Source organism: Lactuca serriola, chromosome 2, assembly GCF_051521515.1.
Source record: "Lactuca serriola cultivar US96UC23 chromosome 2, Lser_US96UC23_V15, whole genome shotgun sequence".
NCBI lineage: Eukaryota > Viridiplantae > Streptophyta > Magnoliopsida > Asterales > Asteraceae > Lactuca > Lactuca serriola.
The window spans coordinates 5,675,753-5,702,034 of record NC_136409.1 but is presented as its reverse complement, the minus strand read 5'-3'; the positions used below and the strand labels follow the sequence as shown (position 1 = coordinate 5,702,034).

General features: G+C 36.2%; 2 protein-coding genes across 8 annotated transcripts; one reads left to right on the top strand and one right to left on the bottom strand.

Moving 5' to 3' along the window:
- The first annotated feature begins 10,945 nt into the window (after positions 1 to 10,945).
- GLR3.3 (glutamate receptor 3.3) lies at positions 10,946 to 17,793 on the top strand. Of its 3 annotated transcripts, XM_079023605.1 has the most exons (8): positions 10,946 to 11,089; positions 11,193 to 11,336; positions 11,850 to 12,150; positions 12,842 to 14,184; positions 14,763 to 15,040; positions 15,228 to 15,259; positions 15,689 to 16,095; positions 17,212 to 17,793. In XM_079023605.1, exons 3-8 carry the CDS (start codon positions 11,871 to 11,873, stop codon positions 17,632 to 17,634), a joined length of 2,763 nt encoding a protein of 920 aa, XP_078879731.1. In that variant the 5' UTR covers positions 10,946 to 11,089; positions 11,193 to 11,336; positions 11,850 to 11,870; the 3' UTR covers positions 17,635 to 17,793. The 3 variants fall into 3 exon arrangements, with proteins under 3 accessions (XP_078879731.1, XP_078879732.1, XP_078879733.1); XM_079023606.1 differs by lacking the exon at positions 10,946 to 11,089 and having other exon boundaries at positions 11,096 to 11,336; XM_079023607.1 differs by lacking the exons at positions 10,946 to 11,089; positions 11,193 to 11,336 and adding an exon at positions 11,562 to 11,731.
- Positions 17,794 to 20,692: 2,899 nt separating this feature from the next.
- LOC145085912 (serine/threonine-protein kinase/endoribonuclease IRE1-like) lies at positions 20,693 to 25,644 on the bottom strand. Of its 5 annotated transcripts, none has more exons than XR_013700216.1 (6): positions 25,196 to 25,644; positions 24,279 to 25,070; positions 23,777 to 23,910; positions 23,165 to 23,330; positions 21,084 to 21,898; positions 20,693 to 20,997 (listed from the first exon to the last, which is right to left on the bottom strand). XR_013700216.1 is itself a non-coding variant. In XM_079023602.1 (5 exons), the coding sequence occupies exons 1-5, from the start codon at positions 25,390 to 25,392 to the stop codon at positions 21,385 to 21,387; spliced, it is 1,803 nt and encodes a 600-aa protein (XP_078879728.1). In that variant the 5' UTR covers positions 25,393 to 25,644; the 3' UTR covers positions 20,693 to 21,384. The 5 variants fall into 5 exon arrangements, 3 of the variants coding, with proteins under 3 accessions (XP_078879728.1, XP_078879729.1, XP_078879730.1); XR_013700217.1 differs by having other exon boundaries at positions 20,693 to 20,990; XM_079023602.1 differs by having other exon boundaries at positions 20,693 to 21,898.
- Between the last annotated feature and the right edge of the window lie 638 nt (positions 25,645 to 26,282).

Here is a 26,282-nt window from a genome sequence, read left to right as displayed (position 1 = left end):
TCAAATTCACTTAATATTTCATAATAATATTTACTTAAAACACGATTTCAAAACGTGTATGTTATAAATACCTCCTCCATTTGAGGATTTCGTCCCCGAAATTACATCGATTAAAATAAATGGGGATATCTGGCTCTTATCTTATTCTTATTTTACCAAGTATAATTTAGGCCTCGATAGTGTTTCCACTTGACAAGCACCAACTCCACTTCTTTATTACGTAGATTAGTTGTTCTCTCATTCACGATCTCTTCCGGTTCTTCTACATATCTTAACTTATCATCCAATTTCACTTCGGATAATGGAACTGTCTCATCATTGATGCTCAAGCATTTGCTCAGATAGCTCACATGAAACACATCATGAATACCTGCCAAATCTTCAGGTAATTCTAAACGGTATGCTTGCTTTCCAATTCTCTGGATGATTTTAAAAGGACCAACAAATCTAGGACTTAACTTTCCTTTCTTCCCAAATCTCATAAGGCCTTTCCATGGAGATACCTTCAGCATCACGAAATCAACCACTTGGAATTCTATGGGTCGTCTTCTCTTTTCTGTATAGGACTTCTATCGATCATGGGCCGCTTTCATTCTTTCTCGTACGATTTGAATTTTGTCGGTGGTGTCTTGAATCATTTCAGGGCCTCCAAGGATCTTCTGTCCTATGTCTCGCCAACATAATGGAGTACGACACTTGCGACCATATAATGCTTCGTATGGTGGCATTTTGATTGAAGCGTGGTAATTATTATTATACGAGAATTCGACAAGAGGTAAGTATTTATCCCAGTTACCACCGAACTCCAAGACACATGCACGAAGCATATCTTCTACTGTTTGGATTGTTCTCTCTGTTTGACCATCTGTCTGGGGATGATATGTTGTGCTGAGAGCAACTCGAGATCCTAATTCATGTTGCATACTCGCCCAAAAGTGAGAAGTGAAGCGAGTATCACGATCGGAGATGATCTTTAGTGGCACACCATGTCTTGCCACAATTTCATCCAAGTATACTTGTGCGTATTTCTCCATTGGTGCCGTTTCACGCATGCCAAGAAAATGAGCGCTTTTAGTCAGGCGGTCGATGATTACCCAAATGCTATCATGTTGTCTAGCAGTCTTTGGCAATTTGGTAATGAAATCCATGGACAATTCCTCCCATTTCCATACAGGAACACTAAGACTTTCTGGGGTTCCATAAGGCTTTTGGTGCCCTGCTTTGACTTGTAAGCATACTAAGCATTCTTGTACATATCTTCCAATGTCTCTCTTTAATCCAGGACACCAATAATCAGCTCTTACATCATAGTACATTTTACTTGTACCAGGATGGATTGACAGTTTAGATTTATGGGCTTCATCTAAAATCTTTTGTCTCAATCCACTGATCTTTGGAATCCACAACCGATTCTTGAATACTTTTAATCCTCGCGGATCATCAAGTAGAGCATCATTATAATGTATCATCCCTTCTTTCTTCACATTTTCTGGCTTTAGGGCCTCTTCTTGCCATTTCTCTAATTCATCTAAAATAGTGAATTTTACTGTAGTATGAGTAATGGCATAACACATACTATTGCGATAAACTTTTCTGCTAAGTGCATCAGCAACCACATTAGCTTTTCCAGGATGATATAAGATTTCACAATCATAATCTTTGATCAGCTCCATAGCTCGTTGTTGTCTCATATTCAAAGTTTGCTGACTGAATATGTACTTGAGACTTTTGTGGTCGGTAAATAATTGGCACTTTGTACCAAAAAGATAATGCCTCCAAAGTTTTAGGGCAAATACCAGTGCAACGAGTTCGAGATCATGAGTGGGATAATTCTTTTCATAATCTTTCAGTTGTCTTGAGGCATAGGCTATCACTTTGCCACGTTGCATCAACACACAACCGAGTCCCAATCTTGAAGCATCGCTATATACGGAGAAGTCATCATCACCTTCTGGGAGTGATAAGATTGAAGCATGAGTCAAAAGATCTTTTAGAGTTGAGAAAGCTCTTTCAATTCTTGGGTTTCACCCCATTCGAACTTCACTTCTTTCCGTGTAAGACTCGTGAGAGGTACGGCTATATGAGAAAAGTCTTTAATGAATCTCCGGTAATATCCCGCGAGACCTAAGAAACTACGAATTTCGGAAGCATTACGGGTCACTTCCCAATTTTGAATGGCTTCGATTTTGATAGGATCTACGGATACACCATCACTAGAAATAACATGGCCGAGAAATTGAACTTGGCGAAGTCAAAATTCACATTTCGATAATTTAGCATATAGTTTCTCCTTTCGAAGAAGTTCCAATACCGCACGAATATGAATGACATGATTAGCTTCAGACTTGGAATAGATTAGAATATCATCAATGAATACGATGACTGATTTATCGAGCATTGGGCGACATACCCGATTCATCATATCCATGAATACAGCCGGAGCGTTTGTTAAACCAAACGGCATAACAAGGAATTCATAATGCCCATATCGATTACGAAAAGCAGTCTTCGGTACATCTTGCTCGTGAACTTTCAATTGATGATAACCAGATCTTAAATCAATTTTTGAGAAATAGCGAACACCCTGAAGTTGATCGAACAAATCATCGATGCGAGGTAGTGGGTACTTGTTCTTGATAGTCACCTTATTCAGCTCACGATAATCAATGCACATCCGCATCGATCCATCTTTATTCTTGACAAATAGTACCGGAGCACCCCAGGGAGAGGTACTCGGTCGAATGAAACCCTTGTCAAGTAGTTCTTGCAGTTGGATCATCATTTCTTTCATCTCAGCTGGCGCAAGACGATAAGGAGTCTTTGCAATTGGAGCAGCACCAGGCACAAGGTCAATTCGGAATTCCACTTGCCTATCCGGAGGAAGGCCAGGCAAGTCATCGGGGAAAATATCAGGATATTCGTTAACAACGAGAACATCATTTACAGTTTTCTTCTCCTCTTTTCAGACATCAACTGTGTGGCTAGGCCAGATAGATAGAACATCCTTTCGATATGAATTTACGAGCATTAAGGAAAGAGATTATTTTTAAGAGTCTTTGTTCACCGTAGACATAGATAGGATTCTCCCCTTCAATAGGAATGCGTACTATCTTTTCATAGCACAAGAGTTCTGCGTGGTTCTTTGATAACCAATCCATGCCGAGAATAATATCAAAGTTGGGCAAGGAGATAGGGATCAGGTTAGCGAGAAAAGTATAGTCTTCAATTTCTATAACACAGTCTCTATAGACTTTATCAGCAAGTAATGATATACTTCGCGCAGTATCTATGTGAAATGGTTGCGCAAGTACAAAGCAAGCAATTTGAAAGGAATGCGCAAATTCGTAAGACACAAAAGAATCTGAGGCACCAGAATCAAATAAGATGTGAGCAGGTCTAGAGTTAACAAGAAATGTACCCGTCACAACATTCGGGTCCTCGCGTGCCTCCTCTGAGGTAATCTGGAATGCACGACCCCTAGCTTTCGGCACCTCCTCCTTTTTAGTTGGAGTACCCTTTGATTGTTGAACAGGGACTTGGCTTCTCGCCGGTTGTTGAACAGAAGCTTGACTTCCCGTCATCTGACTAGTAAGAGTAGGGCAAAAACGCTTCTTGTGGCCAGTAATACCACATGCATAGCAAGTAACATCCTTTCTTGGGTAAGCTGGCTTTATATGACCCTTTTCTCCGCATCCATAACAGACAATGGATTCCTTGTCTATTTTGCATTGGCCAGGATGATTCCTTCCACAAATACGACATGAAGGCGATTGCATAGAAAAATATTGTGATCTACCGCGTCCACGAGAGACACTTTGAGCTTGAACTTGATTACCAGGCTCAGTCCGAACGGATCGAGCTGGTAGAAAAGAAGGAACAGTTCTTTCAGTACGTGGATGCTTCGGAGTAGTAACAGTGGCACCACGTATTTCTAAGTCATGCTCACGTCTTCGAGCATATTCAACGGCTTTATCGAATGACAGAACTTCTCGATTGGCAACGAAATCGTGGATCTCATGTCGTAGTCCCTCCATGAATAACTGAATTTTCTCGTCTTCAGTTGGAATATACTTTGTAGCAAACCTTGATCTTTGATTAAACTGAGTTTCATACTCATTCACAGTCATTCCTCCTTGTTTAAGCTCGAGGAATTCCTTCTCCAATCTCTTCCTCATGTCTAGAGGACAATACTTCTCTAGCAAACGAGTTTTAAACATTTCCCAGGCTAAATTCTCCTGGTCAAACTCGTTGAGAGCTTCATATGTTGCTTCCCACCAGACTAAGGCTTCTCCGATGAGCATTGCGGAAGCATAGTTAGCCTTGTCTTCATTATCCACATGAGAAATACGAAACACTTTCTCTGTGTTCTGGATCCAAGTAAGAACATAATGGGATTGAGAACACCGAAAAACTCTGTAGCACCACTACTCTTGAAATCTTTGAACGAGGGACGCGTCACCTCTCCTTTTGAAAATTCTCCAGTGGCTTTCTCTTTTCCCTTATCATCATTCTTTTTGTGTTCTTCGAGAGTCTGTCAAATAACACCGGTAAGTTTACCCAATAGTCGCTCCTCGCGAGGAGATACTGGAGTATTCACTTCCTCGGGTTGAGGACCTCCACCAACCTCAGGGGTATGGCTACTAACCTGTTCAGCCATTGCTCTGCAATACGGAGTAACATTGTATTTTAGAATATTAGGGTTTATTATTACCTAATACTTTTACTTATATATTTCCTATGGTTTGTATCCCTATACTTACAATGATTAAGTTCATATATTGAACTTCCAATAGTTTAAGTCTAAATACCAATCCGTGGAATTTAGTTCACTCAAACTACTGCTCTGATACCATGATTGAAAGACCCTAACTTTCGTATTTATGAAAGACCCAAACTTTCATACTCGACAATATAGTTACTCGAATTGCATATTCATAAAAACAATATTTTACATTGATAAAGAGATTACAAACTGCTGGATACAAACCGACTATTTTAAAGTGTTATATATTACATAACTTCCCAGGATTCTATAGTTTTATACATATGGGAGTGCAAAATACAATAGTTTCATACTATTCTTAAGCTTCTATCGATACAATAGTTTCAAACTATTCAAAAATCTTCTACCAGTATATAACTATATTGGATGTCTATCTCCTGCAATTTGTTAAACATCGAGAGGGTAAGCGGTGACGCTTAGTGAGTTCAATAATAGATACAACATAACGTTATGCCATATATATACTTTAATAGGGCAGAAGCAAAGAGGAACAAGGAACAACAAGGGAATATGTGAATCATGTGACAAACATTCCATATCAATCATTGATTTGATTTAAAGATGTACAATCAATGAGACATAACAATTTCCATGCTTGATATACATCAATAAAGCTTTGGCCCAAACGGCACAGAAGATATACAACTTCGGATTAGCATTTCGGTAGATTTCAGGCTTGTAGCCCTATCTAACCTTCTGCCACTACCATAGAATAGAATTCATTCTCTTACAGAGACATGTTCCACATGGCCAGAGGCTACATACCAGTATCAACGTGAATCTAAGTCCTTTCACTAATCACATGGTCAAAGGTATTTCTTTGCTATATAAAAATAGCAAATAAAATAACCCGGAATAATAACACTGAAAAGCATGTAGCACATATAACACATAACATACAATTATTTCTATATATTAAACTCACCGTGAAATAACCGGGGGCTAAAATATTAATTTGGGCAGTACTTCGGTTCTAAATATGACTTTCGTCGTTGAAAACCGAGAGTTTTCTTGAAAACCGGGCTCTGCGAAAGTAGAGCTTTGAAACCGAAAAGATAAATTTTCCGGGCTTCTCGGGAGTCTCGGGAGTCTCGGGGCGTGTTTCGGGCTTTAAAATCAGTACCGGGGCTTCGGGGGATGTCGGGATAGTAAAAATATTGAAAGAGGGGGTGAAAATGGAAATTTTCTAAAACTAGCCGAGAGGGCTCGCACCCCTTATATAGGGTCGAGCTTCGGATCCGAAGCGAAGGGAAGGAGACAGGTGGCTGCAAGGCTCGGACCAGATGGCAGCTTCGGCAAGGCTCGGATGCGAGGAGTCATCAGCTTCAGGCGCGTCATCGGCTGGGTCTTCGGCTCAGACGCTGACGGTGCGCAGGTGGCTCGCACGTGGGTTGCGCATGCGAGGGAGGCAGGTGGCTGCGAGGCTCGAACCAGATGGCAGCAGCGTGAGGCTTCGGGTGCGAGGGTCGGAACAACTGGCTCGCAAATGGTAGCCTCGGATTGGACCCAACTTCGGTCCAATGGGAGGATGACACGAGGGTCGGATCACGTGTGGCATGCGAGGATCACGTGGCCTTCCGGACATCTGTGTGACACGCGTCACTTCTCGGGCATTGCCACGCAACAGCTTCGGACACGTGGCCAACTCCGAGCGAGGGTGACGTGGCATTTCACTATTCATACGAAAATTAAATGAAAAATGTGCCAAATCTTGTAAAATCCATAACTTTTGCATACAAGCTCCGTTTTTGACGTTCTTTATATGCACGCGAAGCTAAAATTATGCTCTACAACTTTCGTTTAGACTTTGTCGGCTAATTTTGACTTTAATTTTAATATTATTATTTTTAACAGACCGGGACACGAAAATCCGTTAAAAATTCATAACTTTTCATCCGACGTCCATTTTCGTCAAACTTTTTACCGTTGCACTATTAATGACGAGACCTTCAATTCTCGTTTAGGTTATGTCGGCTAAAAATCACTCGATCTAAAATTCGAGTTTTTAGCTGTCTACTGCTAAGCTGAAACTTCGAAAAATTATAACTTCCTCATACGAAGTCAGATTCAAACGGTCTTTATATGAAAGTTGATTGTTTTCACGAGCTCTACAACTTTCATTTGCATGATTAAGGCTATAAATTAGTTTATCGAAAACTAAATTTTTACGCGACAAGGTATTTTCCGGATTTATCACGGATCTTCGTTTGGTCATAACTTCTTCGTTATAATTTGGATTTCGATGAGGTTTTCGCCGAAATGTTTCTAACGAGATTATCTACAACTTTCAATAATAAAATTTTACTTACTCCAAATTTTATATTTTCGCTATATTTTACTATTTGGTTTTTTTTTATTGGAATCTCATAAGACTTCCAACATTTTATGAGTGATTTTAAACATAGTTTTACTTCATTTCTAGTAAAAACTATCTGTTAGAACTCAACATTCAAATTCACTTAATATTTCATAATAATATTTACTTAAAACACGATTTCAAAACGTGTATGTTATAGTGTTACATCATCAATAGCAGAGTAGGGGCGGGGCCCAGGATAGGAGAAAAGTGAGTGTGGGCGGGGGCCCGTATCTCACTATCAGCAGGAGCATGGACGGGGTTCCATGACTCATCAGTAGCAGGACAGGGGCGGGGCCCAAGTTAGACGAGGCCTTAGAACAGGAATATACTAGAGTATGTTTTCTTTATGTACTAGCATGTTATATGATTGTATGTGTATTGTAGGCGGGGCCCAGAGACAGGCGGTGCCTAAGAGAAACAAATATGTATACCGAGCGGGGCTCGATGCCAGGCGGGGCCTAATGTCGAGCGAGGCCCGATACCGGAGCAAGTCTGATGTCGGGCATGTCCCGAGGTAGGAGCGGGGGCCCAGTATGTGGTTATGCGTATGGTATGTGTTCGGTTGGGGAACTCACTAAGCTTCGTGCATACGCTTTTTAGTTTTGGTTTCAGGTACTTCCGGTAGCAGAGGGAAGAGCTCGGGACGACTGCATTGCACACACCAATAAATTTTAGCCTGGGATGTTTTGCTCTGATCTAATGAACATGTGTTTTTAAATGATACTCTGATTTAATACAATGACTTGTGTTTTAGTTGAAAGGGTTTTGATAACTATGGTTCATTAATGATTTTTAAATGAAATTTTTGGTCATGATTTTTGGGATGTTTCACGATTGCTAATCTGATTTTGAAGTCGTGCTTGCAATTATAGTTATTAGACTTATCCAAGTGGGAGCCTGTTGGATTAGGTGTCTAAGCCCATAACTATAATTTGTATGCACTTGACCCGATAGTAGCATGGTCCATTATGGGTTGCATTCTCCAAAGTAATTTGATAGGATGGATTTTGAGAAAGATGTTATTTGTGATTTATTAATATATTATAAGTATAATATATTAATTGAGAAATCATATTATTTAATTGGTATTGATCAAAAATTAATTTGGAATTAATTTAGTAATCAAAAGAGACTAATTAAATATACGGGGACTGATTATGTAAATCAGTGATACATATAGTTTGGGCTAATGATCCTTGATTGAATTATGGTGGGCTAAGCTTATGTGAGAGTCCATGAAGAGTTAGTCTATATGAGTCATTGGATGAATTCTACACTATATATATGTAACCCGTTAGCCAAAATCGATTGACACAAGTGTTATAAGTAGCATATAACCGAATTTGTGCTCTCTAACTTCTCTCTCAAGTTCCTCCATTTGCTCTTGGTGTTTTGTGAACCATTTGAGGCATCACACTTGGGGTGCTAAGCTCTTGAAAGGCCAAACTCAACAAACTACAACAAGAGGTAATCTTCTAACTAGTTTTTATGGTTCAAATATCAAATTGTATGCTAGTTAGGCTTCATGCTTTGAAAAAATGAAAATTGCATATATAACTAGAGAAAACTTAGATCAAAAGCATTAGGGTTGTATGTGCACCATAGGGTTGTAATAGTGCACAAAACCCATCACTAACATCATCACCCAAAAAGTCTCCTGCCCATGAGCATCGAGAAAAAAGGCACAGATAGATGATCCATCTCACCCACCACTACCACCACCACCGGCTGCTGACCCATCAATTGACAAGGACCAAATATATTAGTGACTTGCAGAACGAGATCGGTCAATTGAAAAATGAGGTTCGTGAATGTCGCGAGCAGTTGCGGTCTCATGAGGAGCATTTAGTAGAGCATGAGGCTACTTTAGCCATGGTTCTAAAACTTATCAATAAGACTCCCGGAGACGATATTTATACCTCAAAGGGGATGGAAGTACATTTTTAATTATTTCATTGTTTATGGTCATTATGTTCTTGCATCGTTTACAAGTATACATTATCGAACTGTACATGGACACTACAATGACAATGAGTTATGGGAGGATGATTATGTCGTAATCAACCCTGAAAAGTCGTTGAATGTCGGCCCTGAACAGCCACTGAATGTCGGCCCTAAGCAGCCGTCTTTGGTCATCCCCTCGTCGGGTGTAATAGAGATTTTGCGGGATGATTACAAAACATCGACGTAAACACCTATTAGGCCTTCTAAATGCCAAAAAGTTATGTACATATGGTATAAGTCATCATGGATACACATGAAGAGGAAAAGTGTTACACGACAACAACCAACACCATTGGACAATCTTGTAGATCCTACTGTACACATTGTATATAAAGAACGAGATGGTTTGCTGTTGTTTGCTCACAATTATTTGACCAGTTTTGTTACACTTGAATTTTGGACACAGTTATATGCAGATAGTCATGAAGGATGGTTGTCATGTGATGTAAGTAATATAATTCTTTGCTTATTACATACTACGCTTCTAATATTAATATTTACTTTACTGCAAAAAAAAATGGCAACACATCATGATGTGGATCTCATTGCTCTTAGAGCGTAGAGCGGATGATGCTCGGTGGTCGGTTGTGCCGTCAGCTTTCGACACTGATACATATGATTGGAGTGACATGGCTGACAAATCCGTTTACCCAGCTTGGGCAGAGTGTGATACGATATAATTTTGTTTGGATTACATAACTTGAGTACTTATATACTAATTAATTATTTTTAACCTTTTTTTTTTGTAGCTTTACATCCCAATCAACATACCACAATCTCATTGGTTTTTGGGTTCTTTGGATTTGAAGACATTCAACCCCCCAGACATACTACAACATACTAACAGTAGAGGGGATTGTGGGGTGTTTTTGTATTGATTCCTAGAGATGTTGATCATCAAGAAATCGATTTCTATAAAGGGTAAAACCATCGGTCCATGGGCCATGAGTTATATAAAACGACTAGAGGATATATTTTGGGGTACAAAAACAAAGATAATTTGAACATCGTATTTATAATATGACCTACATACACATCATTTATTTAGTTTATGTATTTATTAGTTGCTTGTTCATTTTAATTGCTTTTTATATTTAATAAAAACAAAAAATTATTCATTTTATAAAAGAAAAACTTATAAATTTTATAAAAGCAAAACTTATATACAAAAAAAAAGTCAAATCTATTCCGGACCCATGATACGGAATCATACTCCGAAATTCCGAAGATATCTACGGAACAATATATTCCGGAAAATGTGGTTATTTTTTACCAAAAAAAAATTGTACGTTTATAAAAGTTAGATTATTCAAATTTTCTAAAAAATAATTGGACAACCCTTCAATATATTTTATTATTTATTTATTTATTTATTTATTTATTTTATTTTGTGAATCCGTTCATGAAATTGATTAAAACCATACAAGTGATGAACATGTGGACTCTTTCGTATATTGGATAGAAAATGCCAACAAAACTAATTCAATTTACATTTGCTAGCAGTCTGCCTCTATCTTTCTTTTTTTTTTTTAATAGAAAAAAAATAAAAGAGGACTCCAGGTGTTGTGACTCATATGTGAAATCGCACTTCATAAAAACACTACCAAAGATTTCCGAGGCTCGATATTTTTTTACTTTTAATCATCAAAGGGTATCTTAAATGCTAGATTAATCTCATATTTAATTATGCATGTAATATTATATTCATCTAACTTTAAACAAAACATAGGGTGTGTTACATGTTGTCACGTTCTATATCCTAATCTACTTTTATTCTTTTCTTCCACATAAAATCCATGCATCTCTTTCTTTTCCAAGAAGTCTTATCCCCATTTTATCTCAACCTTCGTCATCTTGTTGTTGTACTTATATACACACCTACCTCATTTACCCCCATCCAGAAAAACCCTTCAGCCAAAACGAAAAGAAACTCCCTTGTTCATGTAATTAGTATTATTATAAAAATGAATGATTTTTTTTTTTAGAAATTGACCCTTCAACTTGCCCGCAGATAGATTCTCATTGTGTCTTGATTTCCACATTCAGGTTTCCATGTTTATCAGAGCCTTTTTCGATTCCCAACTTTGACCCTGCTGTGTTATTTTATGAAGCTAACTCCATTGAAGATTTGAAGTCGACTGTTTTACGATGTTTCTAGACTTTTAATTCGACATTAGACACCCACCCCAGGTATTTCTACTGTTTTTAAAACTTAATTTCACCAAATGTATTACGTTAGCTGATCAGAATATAAAACTGAAGGGTTTTTTAGTTTTCTACCTTTTCTTTCTTAAAATAGTAAATTTGTAGTTGAGTTTGCTTTCTGTCTGTCCCTCTATTTTGGGGTTTTTGATCAATCAGTTAAGCTTTTAAGAATCTTTATGACATGGGTTTTTCTTAAAAAATTGTGTTTAGGGCATTGCATCTGATTCCCTGTTTCTGTTTTCAACTTTTTCTTTGTGGGGTGTACGAAAGAACCCTTTCTCGTGGGTTACCTTTTGATGTTCCTTCATAATTCCACTTTGTTTTATTTTTCTTGATTAATTTCTTCAAGATTAGGGTTTTAAAGCTCTGACATGATCTTGGTAAGTAACCACTCTGTTCACATTCGATTGTTATTTTTTTTTGATTTTGTGAAGAATTCAGTTTCCAAATCCCTAAATCCACAGTCAAATTAAAATTCCCAGAAACCCATGATTTCAGGTGGATCAAATTTGATATGATATGATGAGTGTTCTTGTTTGGAATCTTGTTGTTACACTGTTACTAAATTTGGGGGTTTTCCTTACAAATGGTTTGACATCACATAATGCATCTACAAGACCAGCTGTTGTGAATATTGGAGCAATTTTCACTTTTGATTCAACAATTGGAAGAGTTGCTAAAGTTGCAATTGAAGAAGCTGTTAAAGATGTTAATGCCAATTCAACTGTTCTTCGTGGATCAGAACTTAGAATTGAAATGCGGAGTTCAAATTGTAGTGGGTTTCTTGGCATGGTTGGAGGTAAATCATGAATTTATATCAAATAATTTAGATTTATTTATGTTCTTTAAGAAAATTATGATCTCATTTCCTTCAAAAAGACCATATATTACTCTATCAATCCCTCTCACACTTTAATGTTTTAAGAGGTAACTTGAAATAAAAAGTTTTTTGTGGGACATCCAGAAAAGTGAAATGTTGCAATACTTATGGGTGTTCAAAAGATGCTTTCTCTTTTACCTCTTATAGCAGAATAAGAGTAGATCTTGTGGACCTTGATGAATCCTAGCTAATGTTGCATATTATCTATAGGGGCAAATAGGTAATTTGATTCATGTGGTGTTTGGAGGTGCTTTTTGAAAGTGATTATCTGATTGTTTCTAGTTTCTGCTCGTGTGTGTTTACTTATGTCAAATAATTAATTTTTATACTAGTTGTAACAAAACTGATTATCAGAAGGTAGATTAATGTGCATTTATATACCTTTATTTTATCTCTGGGGCTAAATAGAGTAACTACTTTCATTTCTTTCTATAACAGACTTGTAATTTTTTTAATCTTATTAAAACATTTTACTTTGTTAATCTACCCACTTATAGCATTATACTTTCAGTTTTTTTCTTATTAGGACACTATATTTTGAAGTCTTTCAAAGTATGTTGCTATGTCTTATAGAAATTTGTAATAAAAATTATCTTTTTACCATTTACAGCTTTGCAATTTATGGAAAGCGACACGGTTGCAATCGTGGGGCCACAATCATCCGTAGTAGCCCACATTATATCACATGTAGCAAATGAACTACAAGTCCCTCTTTTATCATTCGCCGCCACGGACCCCACACTATCCAACCTCCAATTCCCATATTTCATAAGATCAACACAAAGTGACTTACACCAAATGACAGCTGTATCCGAAATCATAGACTACTACACTTGGAGAGAAGTCATTGCAATTTACATAGACGATGATTATGGAAGGAACGGAGTGTTAGCATTAGATGATGCCTTAGCTGCAAGACGTTGTAGAATATCATACAAAGCCGGAATCCCACCGGGGTCGGAATCGGAATTGGGATACGGGCGGAGTGAAATCATGGATATTCTTGTGAAAATCGCATTAATGGAATCGCGAGTCATTGTTCTTCACGTGTATCCGGATATCGGATTCTTGATTTTTTCGGTTGCGCGTTATCTTGGAATGATGGAAGATGGGTACGTTTGGATTGCTACCGATTGGCTTTCGTCTGCTTTAGATTCAAATTTTCCAAATTTATCAGATAAAATGGACGATATGCAAGGGGTTCTTGCACTACGCCAACACACCCCCGGTTCTAAATCTTTTACGGAAAATTTTAAAAAATTATCGGGTGGTTCTTTTGGGCTAAATTCTTATGGTTTATACGCGTATGATTCCGTTTGGATTATAGCTCATGCTCTTGATGCGTTCTTTGATCAAGGCGGTGTTATTTCGTTTTCAAATGATTCAAGATTAAGTAACGCAGGTATTGCGGATCTTCATCTTGATGCGATGAGTATCTTTAATGGAGGAAAATTACTATTGGATAATATATTGAATAGTGATTTTATTGGTTTAACCGGGCATATAAAGTTTGATTCGGATCGAAGTCTTGTCAATCCCGCGTACGATATTCTTAACATAATCGGAACCGGATTTAGAACGGTTGGATATTGGTCAAATAGTTCTGGTTTGTCAACTTTGACTCCCGAGAATCTTGACTCGAAAAAAGTCAACGGATCACATAATCAAGAACTTCATAGTGTGATTTGGCCTGGGGAGATAGTGACAAAACCACGGGGTTGGGTTTTCCCGAATAATGGAAAGTTGTTGAAAATTGCAGTTCCGATTAGGGTTAGTTATAAGGAATTTGTTTCACAATTGCCGGGGAGTAATTCTTCGAAAGGTTTTTGTATCGACGTGTTTGTTTCTGCGGTTAATTTGTTACCGTATGCAGTTCCATATCAATTTGTGCCATTTGGGAATGGGAAAGAAAATCCAAGTTATACCGAGCTTGTGAGATTGATCGCAGCAGGGGTGAGTTTGACTTTAAATATTAATGTTTTTAATTGGTTTAAATGCAAGAAATAGAAACATACTTTTGTTTTTTTTCCTTTATTAGAGCATCTTACTTCCATTTCTTCATATTAAAACGTTGTGCTCTGAAAGATTTACGTAATTATAGCAATGTCATCCAAATACAAAGCATTTTTTACCGATATAATTTGATAGATTTTTCAAAGTACAATGCTATAATTAGGTAGCGTTTTGAAAGTACAATGCCTTAATAAGAGAAAAAAATGATGGTACAATGGTGCAATCAGAAGGAAATGAAAGTAGGATGTTATAATAAACAAGTATATGGAGCTAGACAGGCTTTCTAGGGCTGTTTTCGAGATGAGGATGAGGAGGGCATCGAGAGCGAATCTTTGTCCCACTTTTTTGGTGTGACAAAAAATTACAGTTTTTGTCCCATTGACATCAATCACAGTCTAAGTCCAATGCATGTCAAACACAGTACAGTGACAACATATCATGCATAACTAAAGTGGCGTAAACAATGCCTAAATAATTCATAGCACACAGAAGCTTTAAAAATCAAACTTTTGTTGTAGGTATTTGATGGTGCGGTTGGTGATATTGCAATAGTCACAAACCGAACAAGAATTGTGGATTTCACACAACCATATGCTGCATCAGGGCTTGTTGTAGTGGCTCCATTCAAGAAAATGAACACGGGTGCTTGGGCATTTTTGCGCCCGTTTTCTCCGACATTGTGGGCTGTCACTGCTTTTTTCTTTCTTGTGGTTGGCACAGTGGTTTGGATTTTAGAGCATCGGATAAACGATGAGTTTAGAGGGACTCCTAAAAGACAGATCATAACAATTCTATGGTTAGTTTTCTTCTTCTTTCATGTACACATATGCATATTTGGGTTTTAAGTCTTGTTATCTTTTAATTCAGTTAATGTCAAAAAGAAACACCACCTAAGCGTAGTTTGGCATAGCTTAATGATATGATATCTTGTTTTCTTGCTACAATCTTGTTTCTTATTTAAGTCTTGGTTTCTTTCCTTGCAGGTTTAGCCTTTCTACTCTCTTTTTTGCACATAGTAAGTGAGATTGCTTATTTTTCAACAGCAACATGTTTGACCTCAAAAGTCAAACTGTAGTGAGTGGTGCTTGATACCCCTCTCTTTTTGATTTTTGAAGTCAAACTGAACAATGCTTGAATTTTGAAATTCGTATTAATTTTTGAGAAATTTCATAAATTTGGTACCAAATCAGTTACAATACCCATATTGAAGTTTGAGAGAAACGTTTGACTTTAAAAGTCAAAGTGCAATGGTTGGCTGGAATTGGAATTCGATTCCATTCCAGTGATCCAGTCAAGCCTTTGGTTGCAAATGAATTTGAAACTTGGAATTCCCAAAAAAGTACTAAAATACCCTTTTTAACCCTAGAATTTCACAAACGGCTCTAGTCTCTCTCTATCGAATTGCAATTCTTTCCAATTGAGTGATGCGTTTTCTTTTATGCAGGGGAGAACACCGCAAGTACTCTCGGACGTATAGTTTTACTCATATGGCTGTTCGTAGTTCTAATAATCAATTCGAGTTACACCGCAAGTTTGACTTCGATTCTCACAGTCCAACAGTTATCTTCTCCAATCAAAGGCATCGATACCTTGAAAAAAACTAACGATCGAATTGGATACCAAGTGGGGTCTTTTGCAGAACGATATTTGGTTGATGAGATCGGAATTTCTGAATCCAGACTTGTTCCTCTTGGAACGCCTGATGCTTACGCTGATGCACTCCTAAAAGGCTCCGACAAGGGTGGGGTGGCGGCCATTGTTGATGAACGACCATACGTTGAGCTTTTCTTATCGAATCAGTGCAAATTTAGGGTTGTTGGGCGCGAGTTCACCAAGAGCGGATGGGGATTTGTAAGTTCCTTATTTAATTTCTTTGTTTTTCGTGTTTATTTTCAAGATTTGAAATTTCTAATTGATTGATATGTGGGTACTTTGTTATCTCATAGAAGTACTTCTAAATATAAAACATATGTTTAAAACTTTAAATCATAGACGTATTAACTGCAAGAAATGGCAAAGTATATTCAGTGATATGTTTTTATAGGTTCATACTTTCAATTCTTCCTATTACATCATTCTACTTTTCATAATCTACCTCATTATATTAACCTATAATTGGATAGATTTTTTGGAGTATACTTTTCTATTAAAAATGTTGAAAGTACAATGCTGTAATTAGGTTCATTATTTAAAGTCCAGTGCCTTTAAAAGAATACAATGCTGTAATAAAAAATGGAAATACATGCTATAATAAACAAATAAATAAAAGTGTGTTGGTATTTTATGCATTTAACCCGTGGTGAATCCAGATTCAAGAAATAATAGGACATTATTTATTTCTAGGGCTGAATGCAAGAAACAACATTGTATGTTCACATATTTGTTTATAATAGCATCCTGCTTTCATTTCTTTTGATTAAACATTATACTTTCATGTCTTTTAAGGTTGTGTAAGTCGAAACATCAACCCAATTTTAGTGTCGTAATTTTATTGTTTTTCTTATTAGGTGATTATACCTTAAAAAATCTATCCAATTAGCTTTGTATTTCGATGATATTGCTATAATTGGGTAGGTTTTTCAAAGTACATTGTTGTAACATGCAGAAATGAAAGTAAGATGTTTTAAAATAAACAAATCAGTGAAAATACATTGCTAGTTCTTGTATTTAACCTATCTCTTGAATTTGACTTCATCAAAAGGCTAAATGCATAAAATATCAATATGCATTCATTTATTAGCTTATCCTATATTTATGCTTTCATTTCTTCTTATTACAAGATTATACTTTCAAGTGTAGATTTTTCAAAGTACAATCTATGTAACGCGAGAAAACAAAAGTAGGATGCTTTGATTAACAAACCAATAAAACACGTTATATCTTTGCATTTCATTTAACCACAAAACTCGAATTAGTTTACAAATTGAGAATAATAACCGAGGCTAATACGGTCAAATCACATTACAGGCATTCCCCCGTGACTCTCCATTAGCAGTCGACTTATCAACCGCAATCCTCACGCTATCAGAAAACGGAGACCTTCAACGGATCCATGACAAATGGCTAATAAGAAGCGGATGTAGCACCGATAATTCAGAGCTTGAATCAGACAGATTACACCTTAAAAGTTTCTGGGGTCTCTTTCTTATCTGTGGTATCGCGTGTTTCGTTGCCCTTTTTATTTACTTTTGTCAAGTTTTCCGGCGGTTTCGTAACATTGCCCGGGCGGCACCGGATTCCGGTGGGGCTGGGTCGAGGCGGCTTCAGACATTGTTATCGCTTATTGATGAAAAGAAAGATCCGAGAGATAAGAAGAGGCAGAAAGTTGAGAGGTCGATATCGAATGAGAGTAGAGATTGTGAGATTGGGCAGGATTCGGAACGAAGATAAACTGATTCAAATACGCGATTTATGGGTATTTTTTGAACGTGTAAATAAATTTTATGAAATTAATTGAAATTTAGAATGCTAAATTGCTAATGAGTATAAGTTGTATATATATATTTTTAAAGTCAATATTGAAAGTTATATCGAAGTTATGTGGTAGTATATATATGTCTTGGTTTATAAACAAGGGGGTAAAAGTATAACATTTTGAAGATGTGTTGCTAGGTTTTTTATTTTTTTGTGGTAGTTGTAAGAAATGTGTTTATGTGTTGGATGTACATATGATTAAGGGGTATGGGGATGTTCTTAGGAGTCGAAGCCTAAGTGGCATACATCACAACGTGTACACTGCTCCCAAGGCTAGTAAATGTGTTGTAGAGTGGATATCTTGATGGAAGATTAGGTGGGCTTTTGATTGGCTGGTGGAATAAAGTAGATGCATGACCACAAATGGGTGTAAACTTTCATTTTTCCTTTTTCAGTTTAGATTTAATTTTATATAAAATCTCTTTTTAACTTATATATTAGAACAAATTATGAAATTACTGAAATCGTCAGTCCTATGTTTTACCAAAATTTTATGTTTAGTCTCTATCTTTTGTTTTGTTTCATGTATAGTCTCTATCAGTCTTGAAATGACATTTATACTCTTTTTACATTTTTCTATTATTATCTTATTAAAAAAAGTTAATAAAAAAAATATATCAACCAAAGGCCCAAACCCGCTACCTCATGTTCCTTTCTCAATCCCGTTATATCCTCTCGTTCAAAGTCACGATTTCGACGGCATCTCTTCCATACTCCCTCTTGACCGACAATTGCATCTCATCCCTCCTTATTCACCATTGACCCGCATCTCTTTTTGTTTCCCTCTCCACCACCCACTTGCATCATCGCTGATGAAACCCCGACTCAGACTTGCCCATTTGTGACCTAAATGTCGCTGCAACTCAGCCATAGGTTTGAATGGGATTGCATCAACCTTAGAAGTCGACCCCTAAAGAGGCTCGCTTTTTGCATCTGGGTTCATTTGACTTGGGTAGTTTACGCTTTGTGCATCTGGGTTTCATTTATGTTTGTAGTCGGTGGTAGTGGGCTTTGAGAGAAAGCATATGATTTTTTACATCGGGTTTAACCTAGAAATTCATAGGATTTATTCGATTGGGAGTGCAGAAAGCAGGCTTGGTGATTCAAAGCAAAGTTCCAGGAAGTTTTTTTTTTTTTAACTTCAATTCCATGACGGACATCTCAATCAATTTGTGTGCCTATGCTTGTTGTCTGATCTGGATGTTAAATTGGCTGATTTTGAACTTTAATTCCAGGAAATTATTTATTTTTTGTACATTTCAACATTAATCCATGCTAAATCCCCACTAAAACCAAAACCAAGATTCAAGCTGAAACTTGGTTCTAGCTGCAGGTCTCGCCGAAAGCCGTCATCGTTGAAACTACTATCATTATCTCTGGTAACCTAGATCTCGTCTTCAGGGAGAGAGTTAAGTTCTCACCAACATTTATTTCAGATCAGAGTATAAGAGGATGCTTCAGAGCGAAATATATGCAGAGAGGGTAGGAAAGGTAGTGTCTGGTGGTGGGTTTCGGTGTTTAGCGGTGGTTATCATGACCGGTAGTGGTTGTTGGTGGTTGCGTGTGTGTGGTGGTAGTAACCGGTGGCTGAGGGTGGCAGGTGACCGGAGGTGGGAGTGGGTTCCAATTGTTAACAAATCAATTAATTCATTATTTTTTTTAAAAATAATAAGAAAATGAAAAAGAAAATAATAAGGGCATTATAGTCAATTTTTTATTAGACATGGACTTGCAACGTAACAAACATGAAAAATAATAAGGGCATTATAGTCAAAAGTTAAGATGGGTCCGAATACAATACAAAAGATAGGACCAAACATGAAAAATATAAAGTTTTTTTTTAACAAGATGTCTAAGAAATTGTGCTTTTTCACAAAGATGTTTATAAAATATAATTTTATGGCATTAGAATTATGGATGAGAATTTGGTCCGAAAACTCAAACCGAACCGAATTAGATCCGAATAAGCAATTTGATTTGGTTTCGAGTATCTATATAAGGCTTATTCGGTCCGGGTTATTCGAATAAGGGCTTATTAAGTCCAAAATGACCAAACCAAATATGAAAAGTCACATTTTTTTCTCCTTGCACGATTGCTTATTCAGTCTTGTGTTCTATCAATCATTACCCAAAATACATATGTAATGTTTAATGTTTAACTTATATCCTTATAGATAGATTTTTTGGTGTTTTGGATGTTTAATGTTTAGTGTTTAATATGTTGCTTAATAACTATATCTTAAGATTGTGGTGGTTAGATTTTACATTTTATATATCAAGAACAGTTAATCCATGTTGTCCGTGTTATTCGTGTTTATCATAAGCTAAAAAAGTCATATAAAATATAATATTTATACTCACATTGCAAATATTATTTGGGTTATTCGGCTCTTTAATCATATTGTATATGTTATTTGGGTTATTCGGGCCGAAACCGAACCGAACCCGTATTGCTTATTTGGTTCGGTTTTTGGTTCATACAAATATCCTTATTCGATTTTCGGTTTATTCGGGTTCGGATCGGTCCGGACCGAATAACATCCCTAATTAGAACATTTCATATATAGATTTCTGTATGAATTAAAATAATGTCTTTAAATGGTCAATAGTTACCTACTTTTAAAAAGAGAGAATACAAAAAGAACATACTTTTAACATTTAACCGATTAAATGAATTAACTATATTTTAGTAATTAAACTAAAAACCATTTTTGTTTCAAGGGTACTCGAAAGACGCAAAATATAGAAAACCAAAAGCGTACTTTCAAAATTTTATGGACTAGCCTCATAACTGCATTTTGCTTAATGGTAGGAAATAAAGTACAAAACCATTTTCATCGTATGTTTTGGGTAAAATGCACAAACTACTATCTTTTTAGTAGTTGAATATCATCTATTCAACTTTTCTTCCATCCCACAAACTACATACAGCATGTCACATTTCCCAAAAAAAAAAAAAAAAAATCATCAAAACTGAATAAAAAGACTCTTTTTCAACCGCTAAAATAATATAAATATGTGAAAACCAGCAAGAAGCTGGAAAATACAGAATACAGCACAAGGAAAAAAGAAAATACTGAAGTACAAACTAAACACAACCAAAATGGGAGATGACACCACACCAACACTTGAAGAAGCATAGTACAGCAGCAGCAGCAGCTATTGAAAGGGACAACCAACGAGCAGCACCAACCAAGTCCAAGTGAGAAGAGTAATAATGGGTCTGTTTCCCACGAAAGCTCAAGCACTTGAAATTAAGGGTCACCTGGGAACTAAAGCCTTGCAAAAAACAAATAGACCAGAATGACAATCTTACTTTCAGAATGATACCAGGCCATACTAAATATGTAGCAACTAATCGGAACCTTCTGATCATGATTATGAGAGAGTGAGTCCTGCAGAGAAGATAGCCCATAGCCCTTTCCCCATTAACCAGGAGTCGCAACATCCAACTGAGATTTGTTTGTCTTTATGTGCCTCTTCATCTGTAATTTCTGACAAAACGCTGCAAAGCCAACCTCATCATCCCCGTTTCTTGCACACAGTGAAAGAATGCCATTTTTTGCTAGAGTAGACTGCAAAACTAGGCATGCTCGAGACAAGTCCCCAAAATCTATAAGAAAATGGGAAGTGTCGAAAAGACTTGATAACTTAAAACTGCTCATTCTAACAATACTTATTAAGAAGCTCTTCATTCACAAAATGATTTTCCAAAGCTTCATATACGTCCATTACCAGTTTAGGAAACTTGCTGCTAAAATATGTCGAGAGTCCCTCCACTCCCCCCAACAAATGTTTTGAATCGTCCCAGAGTGTTTTATAGTGATTTGAACAGTTTCTTATGAAACGTAATAAATCACATACGCTGTCGTAATCGTAATATCTGTATTGCTCTAAGTCGTCTCTGAGTTTGATGTCTACTTTTTGGTACCAATTTCTATAACCCTTGAGGCGTTCGAGTGATTTTAGGATTTTGGAATTGGTTACATTGTGTAACTTTCGATATTTGACCCATTCTCCACCGAAGGCTTTTTGGTTCCTGTTATTGAGTAAGTTTCGGATGTTGGTTTTGGCATTGATGACGTCTGGATCCACACAGTCACTCACATCTTTGATGAAGGAAAGATGTTTCTTGGCGTCCCAGAAAAAAATGTCGTCGCATACTTCTTTGGCTGTTGGTCTGGACAAGAACAAATGTAGACGTATCAAATGTATAGGTTATAATATACAAAAAAATACACAATATGGAGTTCCGCTATTTTATTGGTTAGGTTGTTTTCTGTAATAATTAAACCATTAATACTTCATCTAACAATTCAAAAGAGTAGTTTTTGTGGGTATGTGGACTTTAAATACAGAAAAGCATAACATACTTTCACCATCTAACTGATTTGGCCATTTAATAAATCATACACTAATCAAATCATTATACAGTACTTTTTTTTTTTTTTTTTGACTGTTTAAAAAGTCCAGATTTCATGTTTACCTGGTTATAGGAAAGGGGGAAACAAAGTAAAGCTGAGCCAATTTGGTGGATTAACAATTTTCTGTACTAGTTAAAAAATTATACAGTTTTTGAACATTAAAGAAAACATTTATCTCAATTACCGGTTTTGTAAATAGGCAAAAGACAGAAAAGCAGAATGTACTATCACCATTTTACAGATTTAGCCACAGAACTATTTTCTGTGGTAATTAATCACTTGCTATAAAACACTCCAAGTTGAAATCCCATGGCAGGCTGGTCATAAAAATACATATTATGACATTATACTTTTTTCAATCATTCATAAAAAACCATTTCTCCCAGTTATGGGTCTTGAAAAAGCTAAGTATAAAAAAAACAAAAAGTATGTTTACCATTTTGTAGATTTAGCCACTGAACTATTATTTCTTTATGATAACCATGATAGTAATTCAATACCTAAAAAAAAGGATTAAACAACATTTTGCTTTCGTCAAAACTTGCCCTTTGTCATATGAAAGAAAAACTGGGTAACAAGGAAAAATGGTTTTCATATATAACGGTCTAAAAATAGAATGGTTTATTCACAACTATAGGAAATAGTTGAGTGGATAAAAAGATGAAAGCTTTTTTGTATTTTCCCCTTTGCCATATCATGATAGAGTAACTGCAGATACTGGCATTTAGAAGAAAATAATAATAATAATAATAATAATAATAATAACGGTATAATGTTTTAGTTGATATAGGAGATAATTAAGTGGGCAATATAGATGAAATGGTAAAGATACAAATGTTGTCCTGTATGTTTTCCCGTAGAAAAATAAATGCAGATTCAAATTATTAAAACATGAAATCAATCAATATGCTTATCAACTCAAGCAAGTGTAATTTATACAGCCCCATGGTAGTTTTAACTAGTTGATTTCACCACAATTTATCATAATGGAAAGAATTTCAGATAAGTTTATAGAATTATACCTGGAATCCGGATTGGTATTCTGGAGGCGAGAGATAAGATGAGAGGCTTCAGGGATCCATTTTAATTGTTCTTGCACTGTCTCGTCATCAAACGGGAGGTAACCAGCAGTGATACAAAAACAAAACAGATGCCCTAAATTGAATGAATCCCCAACAGTCGTTTGTCCTACACAGATGCCATGAAAATTAAAAACTAAAAACATACAGGATATTAAGTAGTTTCTAATTTTTTCCTTATTACAGCATAGTACATTTTCCTTTTCCTTTCCATATTAAAGCATTAAACTAGTCTTAGATTACTCCTCATCACAGCATCATCAATTATAGCAATAAGATTAAAACTTTTAAGCCACGTCAGCATAACATCACATGTGTATGGACGATGACATTGGATAAAAACATGTTAACTTGTGTCATTCCGTCATAATTTCAATCTCGTTGCTAAGGTGGGTAAGCTTTCTGAAGAACAATGCTTTGTTTAGGAAAAAAAAAAGTACAATGCTATAATAAGGAACAATTAGAAACTATTTTTCTTTTTCCTGCATTTTGCCCATTCAAATATGAGTGAAGTAATCTATCATATGTTACATGAAATTATAAAAGAAGATTTGCCTGTTGCACTAATGCCCATTCCCAAGACTTTTGCAGTGATACCGGAAGGAGCTTTGCATATAAAGATCCTTCGAGGGTTTAAGTTCGGAATAATTCCATGTTTGTCGAAATGGACAATTCCTTCAACTATGCCCCTGTGATTTATATTTGCCAATAGATATTATGAGTTTCAAAAAATAAAGTTATGAAAAAAAAAACATATGAAGAAGAACTCGAGATAGAAATAAGGTGATAATACATGGGAACAAAACAGAACTGAACAAGACGGGACAAAGACTTGATCAAATTGGACTATATTTTTAGATTTTAGTCTCACCCAAAAAAATGAAGAAAACTGGATTACTAATTTTAGAACAAAATAAACAAATACATAAAGGTGCATTTCCAATTTTACCACTTTTGTCAATATTTTCTCAAATATCATTTAATTGCCTTCTATCCACATGACACTTAACGAAGAAAAAAGATGATAATAATAATAATAATAATAACATGGTCTAACCTCAAAAGTTTCAACAAGCACTCTGAAGGAGAATTATTATCGGGCTTCCACAGTTTCAGATGCATGAAACTTGGAATTCCCACTTTGTATTCATTCGATTTTTTATCATGAAAAACTGATGATATCAAATCATGTAAGCTGCATTCACACCTCTCATAAACATAAAAAACAAAATTTTCAGTCTCCACCTTAGCAACAAACCCTACAATATTAGGATGCTGTACAGATTCCTTGAGAATTTGAATCACTTGGTTTGTAACATGACCATGCACCTTGGGAATCCTTTCCACAGTAACCGATGATTTATCATAAGTTCCCTTGTATACACGATTCCCATTACTCTCCTCTACAATTGGTTTCTCAATAAGTTGTAACCCCCCAATTGGAAAAACTATACCAGGATTCTCTTTATTAAAACAGATGCAACAACCATGATAAGGATCATCTGCATCCGTTCGCGTGGAATAACTACGTCCATTCAATTCAACAAACACAGAGCTCCATCCATTCGCCAATAAAATCTGGTTTTTAACCTTAACCTTGGTTATACCACACTTGCTCTGAATCACTGCTTCAGTTTTTTCCAAAATACAATTCTTACTTCCATCTTCAGTTACCTGTGCCAGTATTTCTAATTTATATGCCTCTTTTAAACCTTTCTTAAGTAAGGGAAATTTGACTCCATCTCCTTCATGTACGAATATCTGGCCTGTCCCCTTTTCGACATCCTTGGAGATTTTAAACACCTCTTTTTTTTCTTGACCCACCGATTGATAGATAAGAACGGTTATACTGCCAGGAGAAGAATATATAACCGATTATCATAACTTGATATATATATCTACAAGATGCTTGAATGGAACGATGTTGACAAAATGGTTATAAATAATTATATACGCAAAAATATAAACTTTTACCAGCCAGCAACCTGGGCATCATAAGTGAACGTCAAAAAGTGTTTCTCCTTGTCTATTGGGTCGCACTTGATCTTCACGGTATTTCTCTTGACATCAATTGTGTGCCCTGCCTTAGGACGTCCATGCCCACAACCATACCAATGAACCGGATCAACAGGCTCCATAGTTACAGGCACGGGAGCTGCTGAATTATTCATTATCAGACAAAGATCAAGAAGAAATTTAGGGTTTCAAACCAAAACGGAAGGCCAGCAGATTATGTCCGGGCTCTGTTTTTACAATGAAATAGTCACAAGTGAATCAGTGGTCAGAGAAATATAATAAAATCATCAACAAAAATCGCATGCCTACTTCTCCTCAACCAAAGCTCAGTACAGATTACACTCAACAATTACAGAAGTCCGTAAATAACAGTAACAAACCCTAGAACAAAACCCTAAACATAAACAAAAGAACAGATGACGAATCCTCTGTATGTCTCTGTATTTAAGCTCCGGGTCATGAAGCCGTTCAAGTACAGTTAAAACCCGGTGAGGTTCGACCCGAGTTGGGTCCGCGTGTTTTCCAACCTCAAGAGAAACGAGCCGCAGTCCCTCGTCTTCTGCAAATCTACACTTTACTTCCTCTAAGCTGAAACTCTTTCATTCTTCATATTTTCACAGTTTTTACATATTATACCCTTATCTTCAATAACCAGCATAAAACTTTTTAAGTTAATATTCCATTAAGCTAAATGTTACTCTTGTGATTAAGTCATTATTCTCAAAACCCATCTCATGATCAACATCAAGAAAAGAGACCGTTTTGAAATAACTTTTTTTAAATAGATATATAAGACCCAGTTTAGTACTTAAAAAATTATTTTGATTAGAGGTCAACAACTTTGTAAAAAATTTGTTTTATGAAACAATTTTAACTATTTTTAAAATCTCTTTTGAAACATTTTCAATATAAAATGTACATCAAATTCAAAATGGTTTTTTTATCATGGAAAGCAAAATTTAAAGCAACATTTATAGTTGATTCATTCTCACAATAAACTTTTACCGTTATAGGGTAGGCGGCCACACAGAACCTGAAAAAAATA